This window comes from Euprymna scolopes, chromosome 2, assembly GCF_053919585.1.
Source record: "Euprymna scolopes isolate OS-2025 chromosome 2, ASM5391958v1, whole genome shotgun sequence".
Lineage (NCBI taxonomy): Eukaryota > Metazoa > Mollusca > Cephalopoda > Sepiida > Sepiolidae > Euprymna > Euprymna scolopes.
In genome coordinates this window covers 27603520-27628004 of record NC_136483.1, presented here as the reverse complement: position 1 = coordinate 27628004, position 24485 = coordinate 27603520, and the positions used below count along the sequence as shown (strand labels likewise).

The 24485-nt window shown below is 34.4% G+C and overlaps 1 protein-coding gene across 1 annotated transcript in view; it reads right to left on the bottom strand.

Annotated features, from left to right (window-relative positions):
• Positions 1-11628, bottom strand: part of LOC145290224 (XK-related protein 6-like) — a 63949-nt gene extending 52321 nt beyond the window's left edge. The window contains exon 1 of the mRNA XM_080136469.1: positions 10175-11628. Coding sequence (XP_079992595.1) covers positions 10175-10596 — 422 coding nt within the window. The 5' untranslated portion in view covers positions 10597-11628. The remainder of the gene's footprint in view (positions 1-10174) is intronic.
• Positions 11629-24485: the final 12857 nt, after the last annotated feature.

The following is a 24485-nucleotide window of genomic DNA, read 5'->3' as shown; positions in this document are numbered from 1 at the left end:
ATAGTTTTCGGTAACATATGGAAGGACTCATTGGTCAGAGAATAACAGTCAAAATTAAATTCCCCAAACAGTTTCGCATCACTTTTATTACCCTTACAAAGATTAAAATGAAGATATAATATAATGAAACTATGATTTTGATTCTAGAAAATGTCTAAAAATTAAGGTTTAAGCTTAAAGGGATCAATTAAAATTCAGGGAATCTTGCTTGATTTGTGTCTAATGCAAATCTAATATCTGAAGTTTCAAATGGGAGGCTATACTCATATGCTTGCTAAAGTTCCTTTAAAATACTCTTAAAAAACTTGAAATTTAGGAAATATTTATTAATTGTTCTCTAATAGCTATTTCATATAAAGATATTTTGTCTGTACTGTTCAAAGAAATCTATAAATTACTAGCAAGGTTACCTGGTACTTTCCGAGTTAGAGTGTTAGATAATATCATATGCAACAACATCATATTAAAGAGATTTTACTTTAACAGCAACATTGATGTTGTCAGCTATATCTTAGCCAATGAACTATTCAGACATGTTAATACTCTTAAACTAATGCGCATAAATAGATTAATTTCATTGTGTAACATGTTAAACTGTTATTAGCTCTTAAGGAACAGTTAGTTAGTATTATGTTCCCATGTGAATACATTTATATTACACTCCCCAGTATGCGTTTTTATGGACTGATATAACACACAGAGGTCTTATCCTAGAAGGAGATATATATATATATATATATATATATATATATATATATATATATATATATATATATATGGAAAGCAATAAAGATTCCTGGATTTCATATAATTTGATTTAAAAGATAATTAGGAGCAGAATGTAAACTCGAAACCGCACACTCAAATGGTTTCAGTTTGATACTTTCTCATCTAAACAATTTAAACATTTGTTAAGATGACTTTTAAAATAATACTCAGTAGAAAATCGGATGGTTGTATTTGAAGTTTTAAAGGGGTTCTGAATCGGCATATAGAAAGTAATGTAATGCTTTTAAGGCCATTTACATTCTCTTTTCCAGAAAATGTTATACATATGATTTAAATTTCATAAAAATAAAATACATTTGAATTTTTAAGAGGGTTATGTCTTCATAGTCTCCTTACAGATGCACTTAGAGAATTGGGGACACTTCTATTGTTTCATCCAATAAATTTTACATAAGAATACACTTTTGGATTTTATGTAGATTCTTTAACTTTGCTTTCTATAAAGAACACACATCACACACACAGACATTGAGTTTCATATAGGGACTCAACATTTTATGGATAATTTTTTTCAATATTTTAGATAAAGAAAAGAATTAAAGAAAAGATTCAAAATGCATCATTAATTTTATTACGTCTAAGCTTTTCAGTTATCACCAAAGCATAGAAGGTATCATGTGAATTGCGCAACCCTTGCTTCACTATATTATCATCAAACAGGTATCCTTTCAGTGAGTATCCATTGTCACTTGAAGCAAAAAGAAAACAATGACAATGAAAGTTTTAAATTACATTGTTAAAATTGTTGTTTATGCTTCAAAGATATGGTGTTACGTTTTAGGATATAATTTTGCTTATACCTAAGATATAGTGGTGCCAATTAAACAGTTTGTGAAAGGTACGTTTGTTCGTATACAAAGATGACATTTACCTGCATTGTTTGCAATAAAGAAACAAACACAATAAAACAATACCCGTCTTTCTTAGGTGGTTTTGAACATTGATGGAATCAAATAGTTGTGTACGTCTTTAATGAGCATGTAACTGAGCACCTTCAGTTTTGGGCTGAGTAAAAAAAAAAAAAGAGAACCAAGTTAGAGTCAGAACCTGGCGCAGTCAGAATTTGTCCTCTCATTTTCATGTTATGGTGGGACATGCTCATATGACTTATTCTTATAAAGTAGCAACCTTAGAAGTTAGTGTCCCTAATGATGCTAGGTTAAACAGAGCTGAAGGAGAAATGACGAAATACCATGGTTTTATCTATGGCATAAAAAGAAACTGGAATCTTAGGAAGATCTCTATCATTCCAGTAATTATAGAAGCAACTGAACTCATGAAAACGAATTTCAAAAATTACCTGGCAGATATACTTGGTGAACAAAGTGCAAGAGAAATTCAAACGATTACACATAAAGAAAGGGTCAGAATCTTAAAAAGATCTCTCGGTTGGAATATCCGAGTTAGCATGAAAATGTTTGGCATTCAATAGTACCCCATCCCCAGGTTGTAAAAACTGATAAGAAAATTAAAAATAAAGAAAAACCTATGCCTAGCATGATTCAGGATGTTTTCTGATATTGTTAATCAGTTTAGAATTAATTTATTATTGTTAATCAGTTTAGAATTAATTTATTATTGTTAATCAGTTTAGAATTAATTTATTATTGTTAATCAGTTTAGAATTAATTTATTATTGTTAATCAGTTTAGAATTAATTTATTATTGTTAATCAGTTTAGAATTAATTAATTTATTATTGTTAATCAGTTTAGAATTAATTTATTATTGTTAATCAGTTTAGAATTAATTTAGGATATTGTCTTACTGATCTTTAGAATCAGCTTAACTTCCTTAAAAACACCCAAATTAGTCTAGTCTTACACAAAGCCATCCAATGTTTTAGAAACCCAAAACATATCTATAGACTTGTTTTAATAACACTGTAATATTTAGATGACAACAATTAACATAGAATGATGACCTCATAAAACCTGCATTCATTTTAGAAACATGCAACGTTGCAAAGAAAAAACATTGCTATACCCCCAATGAAGTAAATCCCCACCCTATAATTTGCAAATATTTCAACTTAAACGCCCCATACTTTTAAGCAGGAGTATTAGGTGACCATCTAAATAAAAAAAAAAACACACAAACATTGATGATGAGGTATTCAGTTAAAAAGTTTTTAAAAATCTCATTTTAAAAATATAATCCAAATCTTAAAAATTAGAAACTAATCTAAAACAAAAATTAATATACAAGTGAAGTGTACCCTTCTAGAAATGAAGTCAGTTTTTTAGAAAGGGGGGAAGGAATTCCAGATACTCCCACTCCAACATTATATTGAGCATTTCTAACCTTGCTGTAAATAGAAATCAGGTGAACATCCCTAATCTGAAACGTTTCTTTTTTACTAAAAGACCAAATTAGAAAACTTTAGGTTAAGAACTACCTGATGAATATAAAATCCGGGAGGGGGGTGGGGCATGTTACATTAAAATTATAACAGTAAACTGAAACTTGAACAATTCGGTTTATAATATAAGAATTTGATGGTTGTAGTCTGAAGATGAAAAAAAGAAATGAGCATTTTTAGATAGTGCTGCGTACGTTTGCCAAAGTCTTGATTTCTATTGAATAAATTTACTCCTTTCCTCTCATCAACCAAAATAAATATAGATTGGTAACTATGTGTGCAAAGCATATAGTCGGAGAAAACTTTTTTTAGGCTGGAGTTGTGTTAACAATGACTGTGATTCCAGCCAGCAGACATGTTATTCCGAGTTACAGCAGTGGTAATATCTCCACTATAAGACCATTATGTAATTTATATATATATATATATATATATACACACACACACACAGAGTAGAACCCCGGTATATGTCATTAAAAATTAGTAACAAAATAAAGTACAGTATATATAATACACATGTATATACAGCAAAATAACATTATAAATAACACCGTAAGGTGGGCAACTACCGTAACCAAGGGGCACAAAACATAACCCCGGGATACGGTGGTCCTAGGATACGGTTGTTTTTTTTTTCAGATTAAGATGTGGAATACGATGTTTTCCGGCCCCTAGTTACAGCATTTTCCCCGCCTTACGGTGTTATTTATAATGTTATTTAATTATATACATGTGTATTATATATTGTACTGTATTTTGTTACTAATTTGTAATGCTGTATCCCAGGGTTCTACTGTATATATATCGTTTCAGAGATTCAGTCATTTAAGCTCTTACTCTTAAGATTTAGGATAATTGTTGTTTACTTTAAAAGTTGATATTCTGAACTTAATAAATTGTTCTATGTGATCGATTATAGGAATAAGAAAATTATCAAGCATAATTGAACTTAATTTAAATGCATATATGTTTTAACTATCTACTATTATTTAAAGGAAGTGTATTTGTGTGTGTGTGAATTCGTTCCCTATGGACTCCAAAACGGTTGAGTCAATTTTTATGTCATTTTCATACAAAAGTACCTTATGTGCCTGGCAGTGTTCTTAGATACGTCTACAATAAGTATCGATAATTGAAATAATCCAATAAAAGAAGGAACACACGATTTTGACCTAAGTTAACACCTTACATAGCCTAACATTACAAGTGCATTTGATAAGTTTTATTATCACACAAGCCAAAAGGCCCGACATATAAAACCAACAGTAGGTTCTTTGATATGATAGGGGTCCGTTCAAAATGAATGTTTCTGTTTAGAGCACAATTGAAGCATGATACATGACTTTTGCATTTTAAACTTAAAGTAAAGCCATTATATAAAAACAATTTTATAAAATCAACAGTAGGTTTTCTGTGGTGCAATAATGTATTTTAAACCAAGTCACTGCGGGAAGGCAAGTAAAGCTTCTTCCCGGTGCACCACAATGGGTCCCCAATGAGAGCAGACAATCAATCGATTTGATTGAAAAATGGACGATTTCACAGATTTTTATGACAATAAAAATATGAAAGTATGAAACATTTGTTAATTATCATTCAACGTTGGATCTCCCTGCTAATATATACAGCCATGGTCAAAATTATGGAGCACCCATAACAAACTTAAATAGTTTAAATCTATGCACTTAAAGGTTAAGAATTGTACAGTGAACCGTTGAGAGCAAATGTAAAATATTTAACAGTAGATTGTAATATTTATTTGCTTTAAAGACTTTTTCAAGAGTTTTAGTTGAGTTTCATACTAAATTCATTCCAATATTTAAAATGAGTCATCGTCATACTAAAAGTTGTTTCTTATTTTTCAGGTAATATTTGATTCCTGCCATTGCTATAATCCTATACTTAATTGAAAATGTCCCCAAAGAAGCAACTTTCAGAGATTAAAAGGGCATAAATTGTTGCTTTATCTGGTGAAAGATATTCTCAGGCAAAAATTTCCAAAAAGATCGAATGCTCATGGAAGGAAGTTCAAACAATGACTAAAAAGTACAAGGAAACAAATTCTTTCAAAAAGAGAAAAGGATAAGGCCGTAAAAAGTCTACAACCGGAAAGATACGGAAGTCTACATCTGGAAAGATGGTGGGATCCTTCTACCGCTCCAGAAGATATCTCACTACTGATGCAATTCTCTATCTATATAAAAGCTAAGTACGTCCAAGGATGGAATACTGTTGCCATATCTGGGCAGGAGCTGCTAAAAACAGCCTATCCTGCCTTGACAGAGTACAAAATAGACTTCGTGGCTTAGTGGGGGATGCCCTTTTCTCTACCCTGCAACCTCTCTCCCACAGAAGAGATGTTGCAAGCCTATCCTTGTTTTATCGTTATTTCCATGGCAGGTGCTCGTCTGAACTCCAATCTCTGGTCCCCCCCTCGCCAATCTTTCACGAAAAACACCCATCTAGCTGAATCCACTGTCAAAAGTTTCCCCCACTCTTTATCTGTGCCTAAATCAAAACGTGGATTCCATGAACAAAGCTTCTTTCTTAGAACTGCACGCCTGTGGAACTCTGTTCCGTCTGCCTGCTTCCCACCAGACTACAACTTGGATGTGTTCAAGTCCAACGTTAACAAATTCCTAATGACCCGCCCCCCCCCCTTAAGTAAACACTTCATCAAATCTCCACACTAACGTAATGTACTTGCAATAACTCTTTTGTAATTTTGAGGTAAGTTATTTCCTAAACTTTGAAATGAACAATTGAAATTTTCATGTGAATACACATCCATAATATCTATTCAAAAATTGTAGTAAATTCTCATTTTTTTTTCATCAGATTTTTGGCAGTTTATGTTTGCCATAGGGAAGGAGAGATATTTCATCCTGATTGCGTGGTTCCAACTGTCAAATTTAAAGGAGGAAGTGTAATGGTTTGGGGCTGCATAGCTTCTTCAAGCACTGGATTGTTGTACACATGTGAGGGCAGAATGAATTCCACAATTTTTACTAACATGCTGAACTAGGTTTACCAAACCTCTTTGATTAAAATATTTCATAACAACATTCCAAGTGATGTAATCTTCCAACAAGACAATGTTCCATGCCATACGTCAAAAGTTTCAATGGGTTGGTTTGAGAAAAAAGGGATTACAGTGATGAAGACCTAAACCGCATTGAACCGTTGTGGTCCCATCTAGGGAAAAGAGTGAGAATGCACAAATGTTCAAAAAAGAATTAGAAGCCAAACTTCATGAAGAGTGGCAGAAAATAGATCCTACCACCAGCAACAATTTAGCCAATATCATGCAAAAACGAATAAAAGTTGTTATAAAGGCAAAAGTAGGACATTCCAAATATGGATTGTTGTTAAAATAAATTTATTAATGTTTACTCTACTATTCTTAACCTTTAGATATATAAGTTAGAATCATAATTTCGATTTTTCATTGGTTCTCTATAATGTTAACTATATATATATATATATATATATATATATATATATATATATATATATATATATAAAAATGTTAAAAGTCCACGTATGCTTCTAGGATAGTGATTTAAAGGTTATGAGGATTTTTTGAAGCATGAAAACAATGTTACTTTTTGTATTTAATATTTTTTATTGTTATTTTTTTTATATTTCAAGTGAATCTCCGCTCTTGGTCACATGATTTCAATATTTTTTTGTGACCAAGAGCGTTGTAATATAAAAAATAACAATAAAAATATTAAATACAAAAAGTAATGTCGTTTTCATGCTTCAAAAAGCCCTCATAACTTTTAAATCACATTTATGTAGCCAGACTTTATGGGCACCCTGTATATATATATATATATATATATATATATATATATATATATATATATATATTTAGTGGAGATGGTAATTAATAAAAACTGAAGAAAGTGCTCAATACTGTTGTAGAGCAAATATGCGTTTTATTTTTTATTACCGTATCTTTCTGTTAAGTTACATTATTGTTTCGGCTACTCGGCCGTTTAACCTGTTTTAAACTAATATGAATTATTTAGGTACGATCAAAACGGAAGGAAGGAGCATTGCTCCTTAGGAGCAAGTATTTTTTGATGGAGTCTCTCTTTAAAAAAATCTACCAAAAATCAAGTAATTATCCAATTAATAGGAAATTTTCATCGATTATTAAGTGAAGAATGAACTTTATAATGGTGTACTTTTTTTTTTCATAATCCATATTTATACATATATGTCTACAAAACCCCCTTCTTTATTTGTAGTTACAAATATGCTTAAAATAATCAGCCGAAACTGAACAAAATATATTCTATTGTGGGGAGGGTGGGGATTGTAGAGAGAAAAAAAAAAACAACTGTGCACGTATCAGATTTTAAGGTTGAAAATCCGAATTTTGAATGCGTTCAGTTTTTCATCTTTTGTGTTTTGAAGTGTAAAATTCTTTCAGATTAGCAAAAATTAAATAAAAGTATATATTTTCATTTTTACAAAAAGCAATACTTTTAAATCTTTGAAAAATAAATTAATAATTTTCTTTTAGTGAGCCCAATATTGCTAATATACCATTAAATAGGAAATGCTTTGAAAAATCGATACCAAAAACAAAAAAAAAAAACTCGATAAATAATTGCGCATTTTGCTAAAAATACGATAATTTCTTTCTGCAATTTGTTGTTACTTGATAATAACTCACCTAAAGGTCTGCACAAAGTTGTTCATATTTACAAACAATTATCATCTCCCATTTTTCCTTTTTTCTGTGACTTGCATTTGACTTAGTTTATCGATACGGGTCCGGAACTGGAAATATTTATTATGTGAGGTGGCATAATGTCGCCCTCACTTGAAACTACACCAAAGACCATAATCATGACCGGAAACTTTATTTTCATCGCCCTGTGCACGTCCCAGTTATTCGTGGCAATCCAGCGATGCATTTTGTTGTCATAACTTGAATAGGTAGAGAGTAGGAGTTGTACAGCGGCACATCTCCGATCGCGCTCGAACATTGTGTCACTTTCAGACAGAAGGCTCCTATCGCTCTTGTCTTGGGATCTGTACACAAATGGACAACTAGTAGATGACTTACAAAAAAAAATAAATAAATAAAATTAAATAACGGTTTTCATCAAACGGAAATGGAATCGTGTCATCTTTTTTTAGGGCGACAACTTTATCATTCCACTCTCTATTTTTAAATGTCATTTATATCTCATTATTGAGTTAGCGTGGAACTTATTTACCGTCGACACCGGCGGTCGTCGTACACCACAGCTAAACAAAGTCTGCTCAGTTTCTTTTTACAATAATCTCGTTATAAACACGAATGTATTGTTTTTTGTTTTTTTTTTCAGTGTGTGTGCCTGCCTGGGTGCCACAATAGTGTTAAACTTAAAATCTCTACACATTTCGGTAATAAAGTAATTTTTATTACAAAAAAAAAAATTAAAAAAATTACATAATAGAATAAAGAGGGTCGCCATGTTGTTTGTATTGCTATATTTGACGTTTAGGTTTACGAAGCATCACACTACACTAGTGTATTATCAAAATGCATCGACACTCGAATAGTTCAGCAGATCATCATGAATATATTGAAGTACAAGCAAATTTAGGAAGTCATTCATTCTACAGAATTTGAACTGAAGTAAACTGAGTCTTGCAAAATAAATCTAAAAGTACTTAGATTAGGGTTGGCTGAGTTTTTAAAAAATTGTTCGGTTCAAATTCTGTAAAAGTATCGAATTATTTAATTAGACTTAAAAACTAGTTGGTGCTTATGTCGTCGGGAAAACAGGGAAAAAATAGAGGGGCGGGGTGATGCTCGTTCAGATCCACTTAAAGATTAATATATATATATATATATATATATATATATATATATATACACACTAGGGGGCACTTTTGTACAGGTCCGCCATTTCTTTTCTTTCTTTTTTTTTAGGGGGTTCTGTTGCCACTTAGTGTTTGGTTCCAATGATTTTTGTGGAGGAAAGAAAACTGCAAATAGAGATAGGAGGTCGATAGACTGTAAAGGCATGTTGATTAAATATTAAACGAAAAAAAGAAAAGGCAACGAAGTAGTAGGAAGCGATTTTGTCGAAATGGCAAAAAAGACGAAGGTGGATAATGTTCTTTATGCGAAAACGGGTACCAAACAGAAATTGTGAAAGGGTGGGGTTTTAGAAATATTTGCCACCACAGTTATCGCCTACATATATGTCGATGAAACCCGGGATTCTCCGTTCAATCCGTAGAGGACAGGTTTGCGTGTGTACCCAATAATTTATCTATTTACTACTGTACGATTTTACAGTGCCTGAGTTAGGGGCATTTTTGTTTATTTTATTTCAAATGATTATCATATTTAATGCATAAGTTAGCAACTTTTTGTTTGTTTTAGAAATGTAAAAAAAAAAAAAAAAAAAAAGTTGTGTAATCTCCAATCTCATCTTTCTTTAGCACTGTCACTGCTGAAGTCCAGGATGACAGTAAGGGCAAGAAGAAGGTAACGACTATACCATGCAACTTTAACGGATCAATAGATATGTTGGTTGTTGGTACTTATGCAAAATATGTACCGTGCTTTTTTTTTTTTATTATTATTATTCAATTATTATTATTATTATTTTAGATATCATTCAAGTTAAATTCACTTTTTGGTATTTTTGTTTCTTAAATTATTAACGTGCAGAATAGTTACAAAACGCCTCTCTCCATGCGTTAAGAATGTTTTTCTAGTTCCTAACGTTATTATTTCAACGCGGTCCGTATTCTACATAAGTACATACGTTTTACTCGGGTACCATAATCTGAAATCGCACCCACCATATTCGCATATGATCACAATATGAAGTACAGCGAAAGAAAGGGGGGGGGGTACAGAATAGTTAACAAAAGCCACCTGCTTTCCTCGTGTTGAGAATGCTTTTTTGTTTGTTTTTTAAATAACGTTATTATTTGGAAGCCTACTGCTAACTATTCTGTACCTTCATCAAAAGGTTAGATACTAGAATATAAAACTTACCTGCAAACGGGTCCCATTTGTAAAACGGTTAATCCAAATCGAAAGAGCCACATTCCTGGAGGTGATTTCTCACTTGGGTCTTTCTTTTCGCGTTCTCGTTTATAGTCTTGGTAGTAGAAATAAAAGTTTAGCATTGAATTACAGATGGAAGGGACGGCCACAAATGCCAATGTCAACCCGAACCACAGGTATTTCGCCCGGGCGAAATACCTGAACGCAAGAGCAATATCGGAAATAAAATCGCCATAAAAACAAACGATGGTGATGAGTGCGATGAAAATGTCGAGGTTCGTGTAGGACAACCGGGAGGGAAGACCGTCGACCACATCTACACCATCTACAGAGTCACCATGTAAAGTGACGGGATGTCGGAAGTACCTTATCTGCTTGGGTCGATGTTTTAAAGAATTAGAGTCTGGCATCGTTGATCGACTGCCGTTTGTTGGCCAAAATAGAAAGAGAAAGTAGCGAAAAAACAAGTTGATGTGATGCTAAGTTTATATATCACATAATTATCTCCAGTTTAGCTGATTGACGTTCAGGGTCACATATGGTTTACCTCTCTTTTTGCATTCTTCCACCATTCCTCCTAGACATCGCAATAATTTAAAAAAAAAATGTAACCACTTTAATCAATAATTTTCCTTTTTTTACGTTATGTTTTAACGATTAAAATAATGCATTAAATCTATGGATTTTCAATTTTAGGGTGTGCTTCTGATTCGTTAAGCTATGTTTGTCAAAATTGCAACGACTTTTTTTTTTTTTTTTAAATTTAAGAGTAAATTCATTAACAATTTAAATGGATGGTTAATCTTAACTTTTACTTGTTCTCTTAATTATTCAAAAAAAAAAAAAATACGGTTTTCGGAGTTTAGGGTTACGTTTGTCAAAGGTGAAGATATTTTGATCATTCTCTCTCTCCAGATATTCTTAATTCAAAGTCCTTCCTTGTTTGTTAAAGTCCCGAACATATATTCCAAAACATCTTCATTAACAGAAGAAGAAAATAAAAGAATTGCTGATATTAAAATACTTATTTTTACTTACAAGCGTATTTTTTCTTTCTTTCTTTTTAAATATTAACAAATACTCTTCCCGTCTTTCGTTCCGTGTCACCGTCCTCGGAAGAAAAAAACAATTTTAAAACAGTTTTAACAGTTAAAAAAAAAACACTCGGAAATTAATCTACAAAGTCTTACAATAATGTTTCTTTAACTTTAAGCCATATAACAATTGCAACGTTGAAAGAAAGAGAAAGTCCTTCCTCTCCAAGTGAACGCTGTAAACAACCTCTTATTGTTGAAGTAGTCGAGTCTCGTGTTTGTAAATAATAAAAATAAGCGTCATAATTTAGGGTGATTAATAGAAACTACTGACAATATCAGCTTTACAGCGTGATACAACTACTCGTACTACTACTACTGTGTCAAGCGGGGGAATACTTCCGGGTCACGATATGACCCCAAACCCAAGATAAAGGTCAAAAATGGAATCCAGATTCCAGAGTATTAGGTTGTCAGAAGTTTTTACTTGGTGATTTTTATCAGAAAAAAAATATCCGCAAGCAAGAAATCTGATGCTTTTAAATATTATATATCTTTTTTGTAGATATTGTTTCTTTGTACGTATTTTTCTTTTTTTGTTTTTACTTTTATCCGTTTGGGAAATACTATTTTTTTCCCCTTGTATTTTTAAAAGTGTTTAGTATTTTCATTGTTTTTTTTTTTTTTTTTTTTTTTTTTTTTTTTACCTCGACCAAACTCAACAGAGTCTGGAATGGAATTTACCATATTGATTGGGTCCTGTGTCACAGGACTCCTGTGAACTTCTAGGAGGTCCAGACGAAGCTCTGCCCAGACTTTTTTACAGGTCAGAGTGCCCCTCCTTGGGGGCGCTGACTTCTCAGTCCCACTTTCTGACCCTTTTGTCACATTTCTCGCGGTGGGAGAGAAATAAATATCAGTATTTTGAGAGGGGGGGGTAATTTGTTATTATTTGTCCAGAGTTGGGAGGGAGGATAAATTTTTCCCATGTGGAGTGACAATAAAGAGACACACTTCAAATCATTGGGTAGATTTTAAGCCAGGATAAGCATAGAGTAATTGTGATGACTTCTAAAGTAACAATGGTGAACGAATAAAAGGAACAATGGTTGAATTGCGTGCAAATAAACGAACGTTTCTTCATTTCAATTTTTCCGCGCATTTTGCACAAAATAAGTTCTTCCAGCAACGACATAATTTCAAATACGCCCACACGCTTTTCTCACAAGAACAAAAGTAAAATGGACATATTTCTGGTGGACGTAGTTCAAGACAGTACCACGTGACACAAGCGACAAAATGAGAAAATTTAGAAGTTGTCTTTTTAACGCTTTTTCAAAAACCAAATACCAGGAGCAGCAATCTTGTGTTGGAGCCGGTCCAAAAGTGTTTAAACGCAACAAACACTCTCTCTTCCCTCCCTTTTTTCCCCTTCTTTCTTCTTCTCTTCTCTCTCCGACGTGACACGAGAACATGCCTCTCGTTTTTCTTTCCTCGTCGTTTTCAAATCTGTCGAAACCATAATTACACACGCCATGCGGGCACCAAAAAATCACACTTATGCACACATACACTCATTCCGTACATTTTCTATAAGAATTAATAACAACGGATTGCTTTCCTTATGGGACTTTTGAATAAGGTGAACTTCGTCAGTTAAAACACAAACCTTGAAATAAGGACATTATTTTTACACAAGACTTTCTTCACCTTCCAATCTTATTAATTTGTTGCGGACCAGGATATAATAATACCCTAACTCGCCACAAGAAAATAATGAAACGAATGGAATTGAAGGAAACAAAAACTCAATTGATGGATAAGATAAACGTGTCGTTTATTTACTGTTGAAAGAATGAATGTTTTAAATATAACACGTGTTCATGTCCGTGCGGGTGTAACCATCGTTTGTTGCAGGATTGGTATAATAGAAGGAAAAAGGAAATGTGTTTTTATCTCACGTTCGGGTCACTATCGTTTGTTCGCGCGTGGGAAAAGAAGTGAATAATATAATAGAAATGAGAATGATAGTCCAGTGTGTAGACAGAGACAAAGGATAGAGGGTTGACATCAGTTAAACTGTGCGCCATGTTAGCCGTCAGCTACGCGGTGGTGTTCTCTGGCACAAGTAGTAGATAGAGAGAGAAAGAGTGAGAAATGTACGTACGGTCTGTTAGCTTTTTGTCCCACATAGTAGCAAGTGGTGTGAGGCATGCGCTCGAAAGCTGGTCCTAAAAGGGTTGGAAACAGCTTGTCTCTTCCTTTTATAGGTGTTTCCAGTGTGTCTTTTGCGCATGTGTGGATTTCCTTTGAAAGGGGAAGTGACGTTGTCCATGCGTGCTTACGTGTGCGCGTGTGTGAGTACATGTGTGTACGTTAGCGTGTGTGTATATACACGTGAATGTGAGTGTATGTACGCGAACGTGAATATATGTACGTGTGTGGACGTGGGCGCGTATGTTTTTGTGCGCGTATGTATATGACAAGTAATATAGCTTGAAATGTGAATGTGTTTTTGTGTGAGACTAGGAAAGGCTCGCGCGATACTCCCCTTCCTAGGAAAAAAAATACATGCAGTGTGTGTGTATATATATATATATATATATATATATATATATATTTTTTTTTTTGTAAGTAATGTTGTCGGCAATTGATTTTTTGTTCTTTTTTTATGCTGTTGGTGTGGTTGTTTGAAAAAAACGTCAAAAATGGAATGTCAAAAACGGAGTGTGTTCGTAAAAAAAAGTATTTACTTACGCGTGGAAAAGCGTTTACTCTTTTTTTTTTTTTTAGGCTGACATTTGTTTGTTTAGTTTTTGTTGTGTGCTGACATGTGGAATGAGTTGCTTGGACAGAGAAGTGAATTGTTCGTTTGGAAGGAAAATTTTTTTGTTTCGTGGTGACGTCGTGTGTCCAGTTGCCATTGTCTTCGCATGTGAGTCTGTGGTCGTGTGTGCATTGTTTGGACGGGCGCTAGTTGGGCATTCGTTCTTGTTGAACGATGAGTTTGGTTACGGCTGTCTTCGCATGTGAGTCTGCGGTAGTGTGTGTACATTGTCTGTACGGGCGTTTGTTGTCGTTCGTGGTTGCCGGCTGTCAATGAAACTTCCAAGTTGTGAGTTTATCAGCGTGCGTGGTGCATCTCAACTCGTATTGTTGATTCAACTTCTTCCTATGTTTTGATAGGGATGTCCTGTAATTGTTTCTTTGTTGTTGCGTCTGCTGTGCGAGAGGGAATGTGTATAGGCCTATGTGATTTTGCTCCTCGCGTTTGTTGCAGGGTAATGTCAGGAAACCGTGAAAAATGTTTGTCGAGCTCGAATTTTTTTAAAATTCGCTATGAAGTCGACAGCTCCGTGTTCGTTTTCTGCCGAGTCTGACGAGGGGTTCCGTCATTGTTGTTTGTAGTAGTTATTCCTGTCGGTAGTGGTTCACTTGTTTTTCTTTGTTGAAAAGTTTGTTTATTTCTTTATCAAATAAAACGCGCGTCTCGCTCAAAACAATTAATTTCAAAACGGTAGGGTCGCCATGCTTGTTCGTTTCGCGTCAGTCGGGTGCCAGTTTGTTGTGGACTTGTGGCATAGGAGGAAATGCATGTTCCTTGCGTTCGGGTGTTACCATTTTGTAGTGGTGGTGAAAAATAGGGAAAATGAATTGTCTCGAGGAAGAAACGAACGACGCGTTAAATTGAATTAAACGAACAGGAATTTCTTTCGTGAAAGAAACAAATGAAAGAAAAGGGTACCACACGCTGTTAACTGGTGAGAAAGAGTCTATAGTTTGCCGTGCATCTCTCATTGTTAGCTCGTGAGAGGAAGAGTTTATTGTTGTAGAGAGAGAGTCTGTGTGTGTAAGAGTGCTTCGTTCAAATTCATCCATTTCACTTTAAAATAACGGGGTCACCATTTCATGTTGCGGACCAGGATATAATAATACCCTAACTCGCCACAAGAAAATAATGAAACGAATGGAATTGAAGGAAACAAAAACTCAATTGATGGATAAGATAAACGTCATTTATTTACTGTTGAAAGAATGAATGTTTTAAATATAACACGTGTTCATGTCCGTGCGGGTGTAACCATCGTTTGTTGCAGGATTGGTATTATAGAAGGAAAATGGAAATGTGTTTTTATCTCACGTTCGGGTCACTATCGTTTGTTCGCGCGTGGGAAAAGAAGTGAATAATATAATAGAAATGAGAATGATAGTCCAGTGTGTAGACAGAGACAAAGGATAGAGGGTTGACATCAGTTAAACTGTGCGCCATGTTAGCCGTCAGCTACGCGGTGGTGTTCTCTGGCACAAGTAGTAGATTGAGAGAGAAAGAGTAAGAAATGTACGTACGGTCTGTTAGCTTTTTGTCCCACATAATAGCAAGTGGTGTGAAGCACGCGGTCGGTCCGTAGACCGACCAGCTCGAAAGCTGGTCCTAAAAGAGGGTTGGAAACAGGTTGTCTCTTCCTTTTATAGGTGTTTCCAGTGTGTCTTTTGCGCATGTGTGGATTTCCTTTGAAAGGGGAAGTGACGTTGTCCATGCATGCTTATGTGTGCGTATGTGTGAGTACATGTGTGTACGTTAGCGTGTGTGTATATATACACATGAATGTGAGTGTATGTACGCGAACGTGAATATATGTACGTGTGTGGGCGTGGGCGCGTATGTTTGTGTGCGCGTATGTATATGACAAGTAATATAGCTTGAAATGTGAACGTGTTTTTGTGTGAGACTAGGAAAGGCTCACGCAAATTTAACAAAGGACTTTCATCTAACATGATCTTTTAATCTTAATAATTCCACAAAGGATTTTTCACCTTCTTTGAACATTCTAATCATAATGATTTCTCAAGAACTTTTACCAATCGGACCTTTTGCTTGTTCATCTTGTTATTTTTGTTGAAAAATAAATGCGGTGCATTTTAAACGAGAAGGCGGTGCCATTTTGTTTTATTCCTATTTTTATTATTTTGTTTGGGGCAGAGAAATTTAATTTCACTTAAACCTCTTTTCTCCTATAACTTGCTGACACCCGACCGTGAAATGAAACATGCACTTCCTTCTGTAACAAATTGGCGGTTATCGCGCACAGCTGTAAGAGAGAAAATATGTCTACCCTGACTGAGGACAATTTACGCATTTCTCCTTTTTTTCGTTCCAGGCTATGAAATTACATCCTTCTAAAACCTACAGACACAAAGCAGCACACAAGTGAGTGTACCTCACACTTTGCTGCAATTTAAAGAGTTCCACATCACAAAAAGAGAGCCAGTAGAACTACCTCCATCACAAAACTGGCCAAACATTTTGCACAAGACTGTTTTACAAATAAGACAGAAATAGAAAGCAAGCCCGCAATGGAAATAGCACATAAGTGTCTTTTTTTTTTTTTTTTTTATTACATTTTCACCCCAAACAAGGCGCATTGCTACTATAGGGGCTACTATCAGAGACATAAGCATCAGGGGTACTGTGTAGGAAGTTGGGCAGCAAGATGTCGGTTCACGTTGCACTTGAACTTCTGCATGTCAGTACAGTCGGGGAAGCAGGGGCCCGGAAGGGAATTCCAAAGTCTAGCTGTTCTGGGGAAGAAACTACTGGAGTAGAAGGCTCTCTTGCATCTAGGGATCTCTACTGTGAAGAGGTGGGATTTGGCTGCTTGTCGGGTTTGTCGGGGATATTTACGTCAAGTGCTTGCAGTTCGTCAGAGCATTCACCGTTAAAGTACTTGAAAAACAGGCAGAGGGATGCAACATTTCATCGATGTTAGGGCATTAGAGTTAGGGCGCTTCTGTACTACCAGTCGGGAACAGCAGCCAGGAACTGTCTATCTGGTATCCTCAACCCATCAGATGATGGTCAACCCAATCTGCTTGCACTGGCATTACGGTATTCAAACACTCCCAAGTGCCCAGTTTAAGGGTTGGGATGTGTTGGGAGTGGGCAAAAACAGCGTTCATTGCCCTAGTTAGGAAACAAGATCGACCACCGAGTGTTTCTGTCGACTCCCAGTGGTTCAACCTCTACACCTGGCTAATAGACAAAGAAGGAGTATGGAAGCCGGGCGGTAGGCAGTGCCTATCTACTCCTTAAGCAGTTTAGGTTTGCAGACCTGTAATTTGTTTGAGTCACCAGCTCTAGGAAGGTGTCTGCAAAAATACACTAAGACCTTCCATTGCAGAAAACTGGAAAAATGAGCCAATCAACAGCATGCCAAGTATTTCCTGAATGAACTATCACAGGAATATATAGATAAAGAAGGCTCTGTAGATTGGCTTAAAAAAGGATTTCTTCACAGGAGAGAATGACAATGGCAGCTCAAGATCAAGGTTTGATGACGAATGCTTTAAAAAAAATGAATGGTCTCAGCAATAACAAGTGCATGTTCTGCCACACAGAAGTAAAGAGTGTGAGCCACCTGACATCTAGTTGTAAAGTCCTGTTGGGGGATGGCTATTATACAATGCAACACAATGGAGTATGTAAATATCTCCACTGGGAAATCTGTAAAAACTTGAATATCCAATGTATCTTGGGAACATGTTTACCAGAAATAACAGTTGGAAATAAGTCATACACCATCCACTATGACTACGAAATTCCTACAGAAAAAGGAAATACCTAGAAAATGGCGCTATTAAGCCTGATATAGTTATATGGGATAAGAGAGAAAGTGGCAACCCTAGTTGAAGTAAGCATCCCTAATGATGCTAGCCTAAACAGAGCAGAGAGGGAGAAAATAACAAAATACCAAGAACATGAAAAGAAACTGGAATCTTAAGAAAGTATCAATCATACCAGTCATTATAGGAACAACTGGGCTAATGAAAAAGAATTTCAAAAACTATCTGGCATATATACCTGGTGAATCAAGTGCAAAAGAAATACAAGCAATAGCTCTTAAAGGGACGATTAGAATCTTAAAAAGATCTCTCGGTGGGAATAACTAAACGGTAGAATGTTTGGCATCCGGTAAAATGCCCTATCCTCAGCAAAAACAAAGTAATAAAAAAATTAAAACAAAAAAAATTGAAAAATTGATCAATATGTGAAATTGTAATGAGAAACGTATTGTTTAATGTGTTTTTTGTTTTGTTGTCTGTTGAAAATGAGAAATATATGATTTCATGTATTTTTTGTTTTATCGTGTGTTGAAAATGAGAAATGTATCATTTTATGTTTTTTTTGTTTCATTGTATATTGAAAATGAGAAATGTATAATTTCATGTGATTGTTTGTTTTATTGTGTTGAAAATGAGAAATATGTCATCTCATTTGTTTTTTTTGTTTGTTTTATTGTGTGTTGAAAATGAGAAATGTATCATTTCATGTATTGTTTTGTTGTGTTGAAAATGAGAAACGTATTGTTTCTTGTGTTTTTTGTTTTGTTGTATGTTGAAAATGGAAACATATTGTTTCATGTGTTTTGGTGTGTGGAGAAAATGAAAAATGTATGATTTTATGTGTTTTTTGTTTTGTTGTGTGTTGAAAATGATAAATGTATCATTTAATATGATGTTTTGTTTTATTGTGTTGAAAATGAGAAATGTATCAATTTAATATGTTTTGTTCCATTGTGTTGAAAATGATAAATGTATCAATTTAATATGTTTTGTTTTATTGTGTTGAAAATGATAAATGTATCAATTTAATATGTTTTGTTTTATTGTGTTGAAAATGAGAAATATATCAATTTAATATGTTTTGTTTTATTGTGTTGAAAATGAGAAATGTATCATTTAATATGATGTTTTGTTTTATTGTGTTGAAAATGAGAAATGTATAATTTAATGTAATGTTTTGTTTTATTGTGTGTTGAAAATAAGAAATGTATCATTTAATGTGATGTTTTGTTTTATTGTGTGTTGAAAATGAGAAATGTATCATTTAATGTGATGTTTTGTGATGTTTTGTTTTATTGTGTTGAAAATGAGAAATGTATAATTTAATGTGATGTTTTGTTTTATTGTGTTGAAAATGAGAAATGTATCATTTAATGTGATGATATTGTGGTGATATTGTGTGTTGAAAATAAGAAATGTATCATTTAATGTGATGATTTGTTTTATTGTGTGTTGAAAGTAAGAAATGTATCATTTAATATGATGTTTTGTTTTATTGTGGATTGAAAATAAGAAATGTATAATTTCATGTGGTTTTTGTTTTATTGTGTGTTGAAAATGAGAAATGTATCATTTAATGTGATGTTTTGTTTTATTGTGTGTTGAAAATAAGAAATGTATCATTTAATATGATGTTTTGTTTTATTGTGTGTTGAAAATAAGAAATGTATAATTTCATGTGGTTTTTGTTTTATTGTGTGTTGAAAATGAGAAATGTATCATTTAATGTGATGTTTTGTTTTATTGTGTGTTGAAAATGTGAAATGTGTGTATGATTCTTGTTCTTTTATTGTTTGTCTCGTTAACGTTTTTGTTTCGGAAATTTAAAATCTTTAATTCTATTAGTGCAAGGTGATATTGTGATATCCATGTTGTCTCCCCACTCGACAATGATCAGCATCTCCAACATTGTGTGCCATGAATTTTTTTCCTTCATCTTCTTTTCTGGTTGTGTTGTCGTCTCTCATATTGGCGGCTGCTGGGGGGGGGGCACACGAATTTACAAGTATAAAGAAATAAAATAAAACAAATTGTAAAAAACACAAACACAAACTCCGACACATTCTGCAAATATCAGTTGAACTCTGGGTGTTGTGTGACACCATCGACCCTCTAAACATTAAGATCCACATCTTTGACTACTATTGAGGTCTCTTTATCGTCAGTTGACATCTGCTTATCTCTTCATCATCAGGTGACGTCTGCTTTTGTTGAATATAGAGATGTGGCGATGCATATTTGAAAGCAGACGTGTGCACACATGCGTATTCCAGATGGAATTGATCTACATTTTTGTGTCTCATAAAAATGACCAAATTGTAATTAAATGAAAACAAACAACTGTTTACATTCCAATATCAGAAGTTATGAATTGCACAATGCAAAATAGAAAAGAAGAATGTAATATCTTAGTGTTTACAATTTCAGGAATGTCGATTTGAGAAAAATAAACAACAAAAAGAGGAGAGCAAACATAGCAGCAAGCTTAATTTGACATCTTGACACCTCTTCATTGGCGAGCCACACACCAACCAACCCTTTACAACAACTAACGTCTCTCTCTCTCAATGAAATAGCTTAATCTATTGTATAAAAGGGAAAATGTGTGTGTGTGTGTGTGTGTGTGTGTGTGTGTGTGTGTGTGAGTCTTTGTGTGTAAGTTTGTATTTTTACCAAAAACTTTTGACAGACACATTGGAACATGACAAAATTGGTATCATTAGAAAGATCGATCTCTCGGATGAAAAATATCTAAAAATTGGCTCAAAAGAGTAATTCTGTACTGGTCAACTGGGCCGCTTTTTGCAAGGAGGGGTTACTTTTTGCGTCAACATTTTTTCAAGTCATACGTCTACCAATCTCAACATACGTTTATAAAACCTTATTTCGGAGGCCCATGATGTCATAAGTCGCCGTGGCCGAGACTGCTAAGATGTTAAGTTTTCTCACCTTCTTTTCCTCTTTCGTGTTACAGGTTCGACCTTGCCTGCTTACTGCGGCTAATTTTTTTTTGTGTGCTCACACAGGTATTTGTTGAAATAGTTTTTTTCTGGAGGTTTGTTACCAATAGCCTTAGTATACCACCTCTCTCCACCTTGGCAACAGCGGGTAGCCATACTAGTCTAGTACATAAATCTCACCTGCCTGTTAATGTCAATGTATGTATGTGTGTTTGTATGTCTGCTAAAAACTTTTGTCATCTGCATCCAACCGGGTTGAAACTGGTACCATCTGAAAAAGCAATGCCTCGGAAGCATAATATGTGAAAATTAGAAAAAAAGATTGGAAAAGAGCTCCTTTTTTGCAAGTCACACATGTGTATCAAATGAAAACTGTTTAAAAAGCTTATTGTGCAACGTCATGACGTCATAAGCACTCGTGGCCATGTAGACAAACATGTTTGCCTGTAACTTTTGGCTTCTTCCCCTCTTTCACATTCCATGCTTGAGCCGCAGGCACTCTCTCCTTTTTTGATTGAAAGAAAAGTTGTTTTGATTAATTTATTTTTTGGGGGTGGGTGAGTTCCAGTGCATGGGCAAGAAAAAGTGCTCAATATCCAAAGAATAGCTTCTTCTCTTTGTATCCTTTCTGCCAAAATATCTGGTGGGGAGCTTGTCACATATTTCTTCTTTTTTGGGGCGATTACATTTTCGTGTTTTTATCTGCTCTTTTATTTTTGAAATTGTTGTGGGGGTATTGATAAAAGTAATTAATAACCTTAGTATAGCAGGTGTGTTCAAACCGAACTTCATGTTGACCCAGGCAAGTTGTAAAAAAAACTTATATATTAAAATCTGCCTGTGTTGATTTTGAGAATAGTAACAAAAGAATTGTCAGTGTATATATATTATAAATTATATATACATTCAACAATGCAACACTAACTTGTGTTCAACTGTGTCCAACTCCCAACTTTTCTTAACTCTGTCGTCAACTGTTGCAAACCTAAGACTGTTCCAAACTGTTCCAAAACTCATTACCACACTTAAAATAAACTATAAAATATAGACTGATCCTTTGTTTCCTTTCACTGTCACACCTTGATAAACCATTCGATTTTAGCTTTATTTTGTGAACAACTTTCTATTTATTCTTTTGCTGATAAACTTTTTTCCTCTTTTTGTGTTGCATTTTTTTCCTTTTTTTTTTTTAACGTCCTAACACTTGGGGACGTTGCAAGGGTCAATGTATAATAATAAAAAAAATATAATATATACTGTCTGGTGAAATAATTATCAAAAGATTGCAATGCATGGTTTTTGTGATGAGTTTGTTATCCATATTTTATGGTAGATATGTATTTTGAAACTATGGTGTATCTTTTTATCCTTGTGTGATGTTTGTCTCCAGAGATGCATGTTTATTTGCAGAGAATAGTTGCAAATTTGCAACTTTGCAAAATAAATAACCTTTTTTTAACTGGTGAAAAATATTCAAATTATATGTGCTAAAGAAAAATGTCTCGTTTTGTTGGATCTGAGTTTCATACTTTTCATTGTTGCTTTGTGATTTATTTCAACATGTAAAGTTATGTATCCAATATGTTATATCTTTAACTGAATTCGAAAATAATGGCAATAATAAATTAGTTATAATTGTATCGTTTTCAAGTTAGAGATGTTTTTGTTTAGTAGTTGTCATTGCTGAAATGAAGAAAACTTTGTGTTAATTTTGCTAAGTCTAATTTATTGTTGGCTGCTTGGCTACAAACATCCAGGTAAACAACACACGTCACACTCATGGGGTACTAAATATAGTGACAACATATACACAGTCCCATGAACCCAACTCCAAAAAAAGGAGAAAACAAAAGTATTAACAAGAAGGCAAGACAGCAAAGTGACTCAGCAACACGTAATAAGTCTCCAAGGTTTCTCGTACAACCAACTCTGAGCATTCTTGTAACTGTCTGTCTGCGTTCTCCCCATGGCCTCCTTTTATGCAGTCAAATGGTAAGATTTTGAACATGAGCCATGAGATTTTGTGTCACTTTGCGAGACTGCTTAGTTATAAAAGTTGTCAGCGCCACCATCTTGATTCTTTCTTCCTTTCCCTCGTGAGCTTAATTCCACATGACGCACACGCATGGACACTTTAATAGGAAGTCACAATTTTCCATACAATTTTATTGAGACTCTTTGAACTTTTCTTAACTCTTTACTTTTGGTTGTCTTATTGTGATGACTGAATTGCCCAATGATTCCAACGAATGCTAAAAAGCAAATGGCTTGAATTGCTACCCTTTTTCTTTCTCTGCTTCATTCGGATTCGCTAAAGTTAGAAAGTTCACAGGAATGTGTGAACTCAAAATACTTTCCAGCCAATGAAAATCGTTTCAAACTTCAAAACATAAAAATGATAACTCCTATAAAACAGCCAAAAGCTAGAAAAACAGAGAATTCTGAAGATGCACTTTGAATACAACTCCAGAACACCTGCCTCTCCCCCATACCAAGCACAGAGGAGGTGGAAAGGACTCGATGACTCATGTATTTAACCTTCATGAACTTGCAAATATCTATACATGCACTAAGAAGATCAAGGTAAGTGAATGCACACACATACATAATGGCATGCTGTCAAACACTCACATATATTAAGTATATTATTCACCCGATGTACATAATGTTGCATTTTTAACATTTTCATTATTGACAGCAACTTTTATTTCCTTATCTCTTGCATAAAATGTTGTTATAAAATTCCATTTGTCTCAATTATTACATTTACGAAACTGTTTATGCTTTAGGTAGCACTTGCTACCTGGTGACCTTTCTATTCCCTTTTGTTTCATTTATTTCCATTTCATATGCATATCCTGTTTCATATAGATTTTTTATTGTTATTCTTTCATAAGATGGCTCTTCTAAGGCCAGGATCCACACCATACTATCACTGCATAAAGAAAGTTAATATATATATTAACTTTCTTTATGCAGTGATAGTGTGGCGTGGATCCTGGCCTTAGAAGAGCCATCTTATGAAAGAATATCAATAAAAAATCTATATGGATTCAGGCAAGCCTGTTCAACAGCAGATATCTTAACTGTAGTTTCTGAACGTATATACCGTTCATTGGATAAAACAGGGGAGGGTAGAGCGGTGGCCCTCGATATATCTAAGGCTTTTGACAGGGTATGGCACGATGGTCTTCTAAGGAAAATTAGATCATATGGAATCACTGGAAGAATTCATAATGTAATTAAATCCTTCTTAAGTAATAGAAAAATCAAAGTTGTCCTCGACGGACATACATCCAAACAATATAACATAAATGCGGGAGTACCTCAGGGGTCTATCCTTGGGCCTCTATTATTCCTGATATTCATAAATGACCTCCCTGATAAAATTGTTTCGGAGATGGGTATATTTGCCGATGACACCACTCTCTATAACAGATATGAGGGGAAAACAAATGAACACATATCCAAGGAAATGGCAGAAACACTAGAGGATGACCTCCAATCCGTAGTGGAATGGGGACAAAAATGGTTGGTCACATTCAATGCTGCTAAGACTAAGCTTGTTTCCTTCAATAACTACAAGAAACCTTCTCTACCACCAATAGCAATGGCCAAGAACACATTACCTGAAAGTACTTCTTTTAAACTCCTCGACCTAACGTTTACAGGGAATATGAACTG